The sequence below is a fragment of the Thunnus maccoyii genome, chromosome 16 (assembly GCF_910596095.1).
Source record: "Thunnus maccoyii chromosome 16, fThuMac1.1, whole genome shotgun sequence".
Classification (NCBI taxonomy): domain Eukaryota; kingdom Metazoa; phylum Chordata; class Actinopteri; order Scombriformes; family Scombridae; genus Thunnus; species Thunnus maccoyii.
The window spans coordinates 9,980,598-9,990,865 of NC_056548.1; the positions used below are offsets into that span (position 1 = coordinate 9,980,598).

The following is a 10,268-nucleotide window of genomic DNA, read 5'->3' on the forward strand; positions in this document are numbered from 1 at the left end:
TGCTCAGCTAGTATACACATATTCTTATTCATAACTTTCCTAATGACTGCACCAAGACTTTGAGCTGTGTGAAAATATAGCCTGCAGCAGTGCGTCACTACTTCTATGGTGTGTGACGCCTTAAAAAAAAGCCATATCTACTTGTTGCAACCACTTGTTCCTATATATATATATACTGTTTGTGCTCAGTTCACCAAAAAGTGGTTTTTCCCCTTGTTTTATTTCAATACATTTTCAAGGCCTAAAAAGGTCAAATTATCCAGTAAGTCACAAGAAAAAGGAAAATATATAATTTAAAATAGCATAAATTTGTGTAGCAGAAATTGGTTTTTTTAATGCTTTTCTCTCCTGTTAATCATCATATTTATCCTGCGACCCCCTGGGAGCCACTGCCATATGGTGACACATGACCAAACAAAAGCAGTGTGCAGGTATACAAGGTCATCTATAAATGCTGAGCAAAGTGGAAAAAGGTTGATAAATGAATTTCCTGGGCAGTGCCAATTTGCAATAGCAGGTTCATTAACATGTATGTGTGCATGCAAGAGAGTAGTAGTAGTAAGTTTATTTACTGTAGAAGTGATATTTCTTCTCACTTGTTTTGTATTTTATACCAATTGGTAAAAGAAAAGTTTTTTTCGCAGATACATTCAGATGGTAGTGGAAAGTAAATATACCACTGTACTCAAATGAGGTACTTGTACTTAATTTTCATTTATGCTACATTATACTAATACTCTACTGAATTTCAGGGGCACTGTGTACTTTTTTCTCCACTCTTTTTATCAGATGGCTACAGTTTATCATTATTATGTAGATTAAGATTTTATAGATTAACTTCACAAAGTAGTTAAAGTTATCTGCAGCAGCTCTACTTTGACTAACTACGTTAAAATGCTGTTCTTTTGATACTCACTGTGATGTGCATTTTGCTGATAATGCAATTTTGAATGGACTACTTTTACTTGTTGTACAGTATATTTACATTGTGGCATTTATGCTTTTACTCAAGTAATAGGCTTATGTCTTCCATCAGTGTATTCAGAATTGCTTGCAAGGCGATTTCAGAGAATTAAAGGAGGCAGTGCGTTGATGCACATGTATGGCGCTTAATGTACGAAAATGCAATGTGGCCAGTAGATGGCAGCAGATTATTTAAAATAATTTTTCTCAGCTGCTCGCCCAACCAGCTACCTAACCAGACGGGGTATATTCTCGTTTGATGCAAAAAGGGGGGGCTGTGCACGCCGACTTTTTGAATAGACAATAAATAGGGGCTGTGTGCTTTAAGGCCATCTCTCTGATTGGCTGAAAGTTTTAGGTATTTTTTTTTTCTCTCACTGAACTTCCCCCTATAAAATCTATGAAGAAGTGAAGGTTTCAATCTTTTGAAGTGCGCAACAGAGCCCAATTGATGGAATTACTGAATTGGAAGGGAAAAATCAACTTTTAACACTGGATTAATTTGTATGCTGGAATATAAATCCTTAAGTCAGATTTGGTGTTTTATCCTTCCACATTTAATTCATTTTTAAAATTCTACACAGCTTTGCTTTTGAGCTTTATAACGGTCTCTAAACCCGGGACAAGTCTAGTCTTTACGCAAAGTTTGCGCCATGGCGAACTCGTGTCTCCAGTTGTGCGGCTGTCTCATCAGCTGCCTCGGTTGGCTGTGCATCGTGATCGCGACAGCCACTAATGACTGGGTGAATATGTGTAAATACGGTTTGAACACCTGCAAAAAGATGGATGAGCTGGAAGCCAAGGGACCCTGGGCGGACTGTGTCATTTCCACAGGACTCTACCACTGCGTCTCGCTAACTCAGATTCTGGAGCTGCCAGGTAAACATTGTTCTGTGTATATCCCTGTACAGTAGGACTTTAGTTTTATATGTTTAGATTTACATTTTAATTCATTTTGTTGTCTTAATGGATTCTTTTCTATTATACCAATTTTATCACACATTTTCTCTTTTCATATCTCTTCCTTTACAATGTAAATTTAAAGACATTATTCCTCAATCATGATTCATCTTTTGACTTATCAAGATAGTTATTAGCTCTATGTTGTTATTTATTCACATGTATAATATTATATTACCCTCAAGATTTGATATTACTGATAGTATAATCATTTGTGTTTCATATGTGTTTCTAGCCTACATCCAGACAACTCGTGCCCTGATGATCACAGGTTCGATCCTGGGTCTCCCAGCAGTGGGAATGCTCCTCTTGTCCATGCCCTGCATCAGCCTGGGCAGCGAACCCCAGAGCTCCAAGAACAAACGCACCATCCTGGGAGGAGTCCTCATACTCATAGTTGGTAAGAGATTCAACTTTATGTAATCCCCAACAATTTAGTGGAAAAAGACAGAATGTCATGGTCAAGTCAAAGTGTTTTGCGCTCACATGCACACACCAACCTCACTGATTCTGACCTCTTTTAGCCCCACCTCAAATGCTCACAAGCTGCTCAGAGCAGAGGATGTCGAACACGACTGTCTTCCTCCCTAGGGTGGACACATATGCACTCTCACACACACATACACACACACACACACACACACACACACACACACACACACACTTCTATGTTTCTGTTCCATTGAACCCTTCCCCCAGATCCCATCACATTCCTCTCCTCCACCTACTCTCATCCACACCCTGCCTTTGTCCTGAACCACATGGAAACTTACTCCCTGAAATGCCCAATTTACTGTGCTCATAAATTTTTGTGTGGTGCTGCAGTGTTTCCAACGCCTGTGTCCCTCAATTGAAATTGCAATACCTGTGACCATAATTTGATTTTTTCATTGTGCATGTTTTTCATAGAGAAACTATTTCGTATCCCTGAATCACAAAACATCATCCAATAACCGTTGCTTCCGTACAAAATAGTTAAAGCCCTGACTTTGTTAAAAGATTTTCCATTTTTTTCATTGGGAATATTTTCAATCAGGGAGGATTTGTTTGAGTGTTTGCGTGCTTGTTGGACAGCTGAATAAAAATCCACTTGCCATATTGCCTATCATTGCTTCCATACTGGCATAATAAACATCCAAACAACAATTAGTTTGAGTCCAGTTTTAATTATTTTTGTTCACTGTGTCCTCCGAAGCACCAGCCGGGAAGCTTTCTATCCACACATTATTTGTGGCTTCAGTTTTTACTCATTCAAATGCTGTATTATCAAAGTTCATTGGTGGTAAAATGATTTCACACTGTTGTTCTATGTTAACTTCTGGTGCATATTGGCAGGAACCCAACATATACTAGATGTGTCCCTGTCAGCTGTACAGGGAATTCAATATTTGTATAGGTCTTAGAGGAGGTTAAGCTAAGCTGCTCTTCTGCAGTTCAAGGCAAAGCTTATATTAAGTCTCACTGCTCACTAATATTATTCTACTCATTCTTTCATCCAGTCTGTCCTTCCCTCGTGTCCTGCATGTTAGTGGAATATAAAACGATAACAGAACTGCAACAGCATTATATCTGAAATGTTTCCTTTAAAATACATTCTCAAAGTATTAACCTAGGATAGATGTATTAAAGCACTGGTTCATTGAAATGCTAAATCTTTTTTACTGCACTAAATGTATTTACTCACATAATTTCAGGCCTTTTGGGTCTTTACAGGAAGTGTCTACAGTGTGTGTCTGTACTGTAAACTGACTGTGTGTGTTCATTCAGAATTTGTGCAGCTGCACAATGTTGCATCCCTGGTTTAGTTAAATTTACATTTACATAGGTAGGTGTTTTGCACCATTTTGCCACCCCGTTTTTATTATGTAATTTGCCCTTCAAAGCCACACCTGTGTTGCAACATGTGTAGGTTACTTTCATTTGTACCATTTTGCATCTACAGTTTTAATACATAATTTGACATTTAAAGCTAGCCCTTTGTGATGTATGTGATGTATTAAGTTCAGCAGCACTATTTTGCATTCCCATTGTAATTACACTTTGAGTCTGCCTGTTTTTATATTACTTGAATGTGTGTAGAGTTTGCTTTTATCTGTACCATTTTATTCCCAAGTTTTATTATGTACTTTGCCATTCTAACTTAGAGTTGTGAGGTGATACAAGATGCACATGTTTGTCTATCATAACCAGCAGCACCACTTTGCACCCCTAATTTAGTTATACTTTGAATCTGTCTGTTTTTTTCAATGTAACTTGAAGATGTATGTATATATTTTGCTTTCAGTGGCACCATTTTATATTCCCAATTTAACTGTATTTCTGTTTGTCTTCTCACAGCAATGTGTGGTATGGTGTCTACAGTGTGGTTTCCCATCGGGGCCCACCAGCAGCATGGCCTGATGTCGTTCGGCTTCTCCCTCTACACGGGCTGGGTGGGCACCATCTTCTCCCTACTGGGTGGGTCTATCCTCACCTGTTGCTCCTCAGAGTCCTCGTCCCGCTCCTACCACGACAACAACCGCTTCTACTACTCCAAACAGGGAGGTGACAACCCGTCAGCCACCACCTCTGCCAATCACGCAAAAAGTGCCCATGTCTGATATGGGAGAGATTCTTAATCCCAAGCGGATGTTTAGCGGACTGTAGTATGTATATAGAGACAGATACACACAAGCACACACACTCAAATGATCACATATAATTACAGTTACATGAAACCTTTACTGGAAGAGAATGAAACACATGCACACAATCATTCATGTTGGTTTATGTGCAGGAAAATACACAAATTCTTGAATGAGAAAACAAATAGTTCACACATCCAAACACACAAAGACTGTTTTTGTTGGAGCTCCTTTTTAGCCAATGGATTGTTTTTGTATCGCAGAGCTCATCTTCCAGCCTCCTCATGTTGGGCGTGGTATGGACTCACCCTTTTGTTACATACAGTACAGCTCCTGAGCTGCCTGCACAGCAGCTCGACGTCCTAATCACCATGGACTTGTGGACTGAGATATTGATCTTTTATATTACTTATATTTTTCTATGCAAATGCTCATAGAGCTTACGAGTGCCTTTGTTAAAAAATGTGTTTTTATAAAATCATATGAAATAATGATTTGTTATTTTAATAAGAGCAGGGTATGAAAGTGTAATGTTTGGAAATGAAAATTGGTTCACTAACATTGTTTGTGTGCATTGATTTTTCTTCGACTGTATTGTATAACTCTCTAGTGCATTTGCCTCTTGAGTGATAGATATGATTATAAAACATAGCACTGTTTTTCCTAGCCACTGCAGGATGGGAACATAAATTTCACAGGAAAGCTCTAGCCAGCAGTGTTCTAGACTGTATTAACACCAAATGGTGCACTCTATCATTCGTGGCAGAAAGTTATATCTTGTGGTATTTGTGCGCTCCTTTAAAGTCTTAGTATGTGCACTGACTTGGCAAAACTGATGAATTACAAAGTACAATAGCATTTTTCTGAGACTAATTTGCTTCTGTCTTAAGTTTGAAATACAAGTGAGTGATAAAAAAAGCAGTTTATCCTGTAACTGTGGAATTATACATTTCCAATTAACATCTTCACATAGAATAGCTCTTAAACAGATCTGTAGCTTGAAGTGTTTTTACTAGTGTGTACAAAAAAATCAATGTTATGTAGATTAGCTTGTCTTAAAGGAATGTGATGACTTGAATGCTCTATATCTCAAAAGTGCTCTGAACACAAACAATCTGATACAGTATTATCCAACCAGAGGGAAATTGATATTTTCAGCTCAGATCCTTGTGGAAGCAGTGTTAACTATGATTATTTATTGTTTCACTGATGTGCTTTTGTTTGATTTTCTATAATAAAGACAAAATGATTGAAACTGCCCTTTGTCTTGAGTTATGACTTCTGACTGTCACATTTAGTTGATAGGATGTTCTCATCCCACACAACACTTAACTCTATACTGGTTTGAATTGAAATTTGACACGAACGCACAACAGACAGAAAGTCGACATTATATATGAAGTGTAAGTGTCTGTGTGTGACGTACAGTACGGTAATCACTACCCCAGAACAAGCTGTCTGGGGCGCATATATAATATAGGCAAACATAAATTGTTACTAATGTATCATATCCGTAATGTCACTCAGTGACCTTGAGTTAGATCAGCATTCAGCACAGAAGAACCTGTCCCTCCATGCACATAAACAGATACACAGTATCCACAGAGAAAGATAATTATGTTCAATGTGTGGGTGGCTGTGTGCTCCACTGTCCATATCAAGGTGACTGAGTCATATCATAGATATTACATGATACTTTGGAAAACAATATGAGCTATCTCATTGTCCACAACTTATCTTCAAATGCACATGCAGACATTCACAATCATCTGTCCTATATGGATAATGATCTCCGCTCAGCTACTGTTTTCCTTCTCATTATTCTGTCACTTTACAATATGAGTATTTCCTGGCACGCTTGTGTGTGCAGGTGTTTGTCTGTGTGTGATCATGTATTTGCGTGTTCCCTGAAATGTGATGCTTTTCCAGGCATCGGGCCATCCAAGTCACAGGAGGCCAGTGGGCAACCAAGCTGTCCTCAAATGCTCAAAGAGGCAGTGTTATACTATACTATGCTAAAATATTGCCATCTAAACTATGTTGTTGAAAATGTGGAAGTGTGAACAGAAGATGAAACGTGGAATTTCTGTTCTTGGATATTCTTATAACACGACTGATTACTCAAGATATTCAATCCTTTCCACCAATAATTTTATTTCAATATTTAATTTTCTTTTCTTGTGTATCCACTGTCCATCAACCTGGCTTGTCTATTTCTACTTCGGCTGAAATTTCCGATTAATTTCCCAGAATATCATTTAATGACACACCCAGCAGAACAAGCATAAACTGTTCCCCTTCCGCTGTGTATTTCTGTGTGGGTGGTGAGCAGTAATGTTACAGTACATACTGTGAGTTTTTCCAGTTCAGAGAGAGCCAAAACATAATGTCCCGTGTCCGAATTGTGTTCTGGCTTTTTGAAGTTACATTGCTTGTGTAAGAATAGGTATTTCTACCTTTTATATGATGGATTTTCCACAGTCTGATTGTTGATGTTTCCAAAGAATGAAAAGTGCTCTCTGATTCTGAGTGAGAGACAATAAAACTGCTATTAACAATTGAATTTTGATTGATTCATTCATTGAAATAGGTTTGAAATTTCCAGTTGTACTGTGTCTGTGCTGCATATATCTCAAAGTGATATCATGCAGTGTCATCTACAGGATATTTCATCATCTACAACCTTTTGACCTGTTAATCACAAAATGAACAAAAGAAATGCATGGATCAGCAGATTTTTTTTGTTTAAAGGGTTTTTGCAAAATAGGTCGTGCTAGAAGCTTGGCAGCAGTACTTGCAGGACTTTTGGGAAATTCCTGGACCTTGCACGCTAACAGCTAACATGTTAGCTGGCCGGACACATCATGGATGTATTAAGAGAGCTAGTTACAGCAATGCAAATCAGTCTTGCTGCCATAGTGGCCACTTGCAGTATTGTAACTGAAAATAAGGTCAATTATTAATCTTCGTATTATGAATTTTTAATCCATGAAGGTCTTATATTTGTGAAACTTTCCTAGAGCCTCGAAAAGCGATTTTAAAATTTGTGACATCATCCCAGTGTTAAGTCTATGGGCAGAGCGGGAACTCATGGGTGGGGCCAGCAACACAGAAGCAAACCCAGAAGCTTGAAAACTTTTTTGGCTTATGCACCAAACAAGCAATGTTAATAGGTGCCACCTTTGAGTCCAGTATCCAGTTCCTATAATCCATCCATGGGACACATGCTGCACTAGTCAATAACAATACCTCCCCATGCTAGCAGGCCCTGCAAGCTAGCTAGCCTGGTCACCAACCAAGCAGGGTTGATGCAAGACAACTAATTCTTTATGGTTACTTCTGGTTATCCTGTTCTCCACTCCCTCCAAGGTCAGCACAATTAAAACAGATGGCTGTGGGTCAACTGTGTGAATTGGCACATCAAAATTCAACCGAGTTAAACTCCACATGAAAGAATCACTTTGTCCCTTCAAGCGGAGCTATTGATTCCAGAGAGATGCATTTATTTCACTCAAAAATGTTGCTGTTTGGTCTGACCTGGCTTTAAGGAGTTTAAGAAAAGATTTTTGGTTACCAGCTTTAGCTTATCAGCCCAAAATCTACCTGAAACAGTTTTTCTTTGAGGAAACTAAGCCCGTCATTATCTGGTTTAACACTGAAAACATCTGGGTCATGTTTCTTCTTGCCCAAAATAGTGCATCACAACTTACAACCATGAATAATAGCACAGCATAATGTGCATGCCACTCCGTGACTGAACATTAATTAACTTGTGAATGTCATTGAACATAATGTGTAGACAGTCAGGAAAGTGAACTTTCAATAAATGAGCAAGCCTCTTTTTGGTATTTGCAATAAATAACTTTCATTGTTGCATGGAAGCAATATCAACAACTCAGCAAAAACAGTGCACCCAGGAGCAAAATAACTACACATATGGAAGAAACCATTAAAAAATTAACATAAAAACAACAACATTATACAGCTTTGTGCCAAAATATACAGAAGAGAAAAGGAATATCTAGTGGTTGCGAGAGAAGCAAATCTCAACAAGTCCGACACACACTGACTGGACACTTGGCCACAGCGAACACAGAGCACAGGAAGAACATGGCGCACCTTCTCCGAGACAAAATAAACAAATAGTAGCTGACTTTTAAAGCAATAGTGGCAATATTTCATTATGCTTGTAGTTTACCCTTTATAGAACTGTATTAAAATAGTTTCTGCATGTTTTCTGTAGTACTCTTACTCCTAAACCTTCTACTGTCCTATTGACGTCTAGAGCAACCATTTCAAAATCCTTCAAAGGAAAGGATTAAGGTTTATAAATGAACTTTATCATTCTAGAGTGTCTACGGTTGTTAAAAATATATTTTTAGCAGTTTCTCCCAGGCCTCCTTGTGATTAAACAAAAACACAGAAAGTGAAGGCCGATAACTCCACCCGGCTCTTTTGTGCACACCTTCCCGAGGAGGGCCTGTGGATGGGAAACAGCTGTAGAAAAATACTTTTGTTTTCGTTCACTACTCCCTTCAGTGTTGTACTTTTTGACTGCGTTGTGTCCATGCTGGATTAACGCTTCTGCTGTAGTCGTTGGAGTCTAGGCTAACAATACTTTCGATTCTTTCAATCAAATACTCGGATTTTAAAAATGATCATTGCACTGTTCACTAAAGTTACTGTGAAAAACAAAAACAAAATCAGTCTCTTTGTGATAAACCAGGTAGCTTATTAGCAGACCCCCCAAGAAAAAAACGTTAGCTCTGTTGTATCTTAAGTGTTCACTTTGAAGAAACTACTGTCTCCTGTACGTGAAAAGTAAACAAACATTGTGGACTTTGGCTTGCAGAGGTTGTGATTGAGAAGAGGGATATACAGAAAGTAGGTATACTATAAGTGGTTGAGGGAGGAACCGAGAGGAGTCACCTCCCCTCCTATAACCCTGTGTTGCTACATGTTCAACTCCCTTTTCAAACGGAGTCCTGGTTCCCATACCTGGGTGAGGAGATTGCTGAATGAAATATATAAGAAAGGTTTAGCTTTGAATCTGAATAGAAATGCTAGCGGTGTGCAATGACTACAATACCGCTTAGTTCAATTCACTGGTAAGGTTCCTGAACAATTGTGTTGTTGAAACTGAGTTTTCTTGTAATACACCTGTTAAATCCACTCAGAGCTCAGAGGTTCCCAGGTATAAGAACTAAGCCTGCGTTTGGTTTGGTTTAGTGTTCTATTATGTCTCGTTGCGATCAGTCACCACATGCAAGTACAACATTTACAGTCTGGGCCTCGTGCATGAGAGCATGCTACACATGCACCAGACGTTCACATTGAGGCGCAGGCGTAGACCACAAACACACATCACACACACACATACTGTACATGCACTCACGCACTCTTATGCATACACTCAGAGCAGATAATATAGTAAGTTGACTGTACAGTCCAGTGTCTGAGGCATGGCAACGCCTGAATTTGCCTTCGTGTTTTGGTTGATCTATGAACGCAAAGCGGTTGGATTCGTTTGGCTGAGTCAGGAGGTGATTTAGGTGCGTGATGTGTTTTGGCTGAATTGTACAACAGTGAATTATATGTTAGATGTGTATGAGATACAGTGTGCAAATGGTTTAGGATGTGCTCTGTTTTTTCTAACTCTTTCAGACAGAAGATTGATATTAGACTAATCTGCACAACCTCAGAATACCATCAACCATTATT

At 38.7% G+C, this 10,268-nt stretch overlaps 1 protein-coding gene across 1 annotated transcript; it reads left to right on the forward strand.

The window, feature by feature from the left end:
* The first annotated feature begins 1,377 nt into the window (after window positions 1-1,377).
* On the forward strand, window positions 1,378-5,802 carry cldn11a (claudin 11a). The gene is made up of 3 exons (XM_042388263.1): window positions 1,378-1,842; window positions 2,159-2,323; window positions 4,261-5,802. The coding sequence occupies exons 1-3, from the start codon at window positions 1,617-1,619 to the stop codon at window positions 4,521-4,523; spliced, it is 654 nt and encodes a 217-aa protein (XP_042244197.1). The 5' UTR covers window positions 1,378-1,616; the 3' UTR covers window positions 4,524-5,802.
* The last annotated feature ends 4,466 nt before the right edge of the window (window positions 5,803-10,268 follow it).

Bases quoted from the DNA above. Each gene is read 5' to 3' on its own strand.
- cldn11a (XM_042388263.1), top strand. From the start codon at position 1,617: ATGGCGAACTCGTGTCTCCAGTTGTGCGGCTGTCTCATCAGCTGCCTC. The intron at 1,843-2,158 runs GTAAACATTGTT...ATGTGTTTCTAG, and splicing joins TCAGATTCTGGAGCTGCCAG to CCTACATCCAGACAACTCGT. The intron at 2,324-4,260 runs GTAAGAGATTCA...GTCTTCTCACAG, and splicing joins AGTCCTCATACTCATAGTTG to CAATGTGTGGTATGGTGTCT.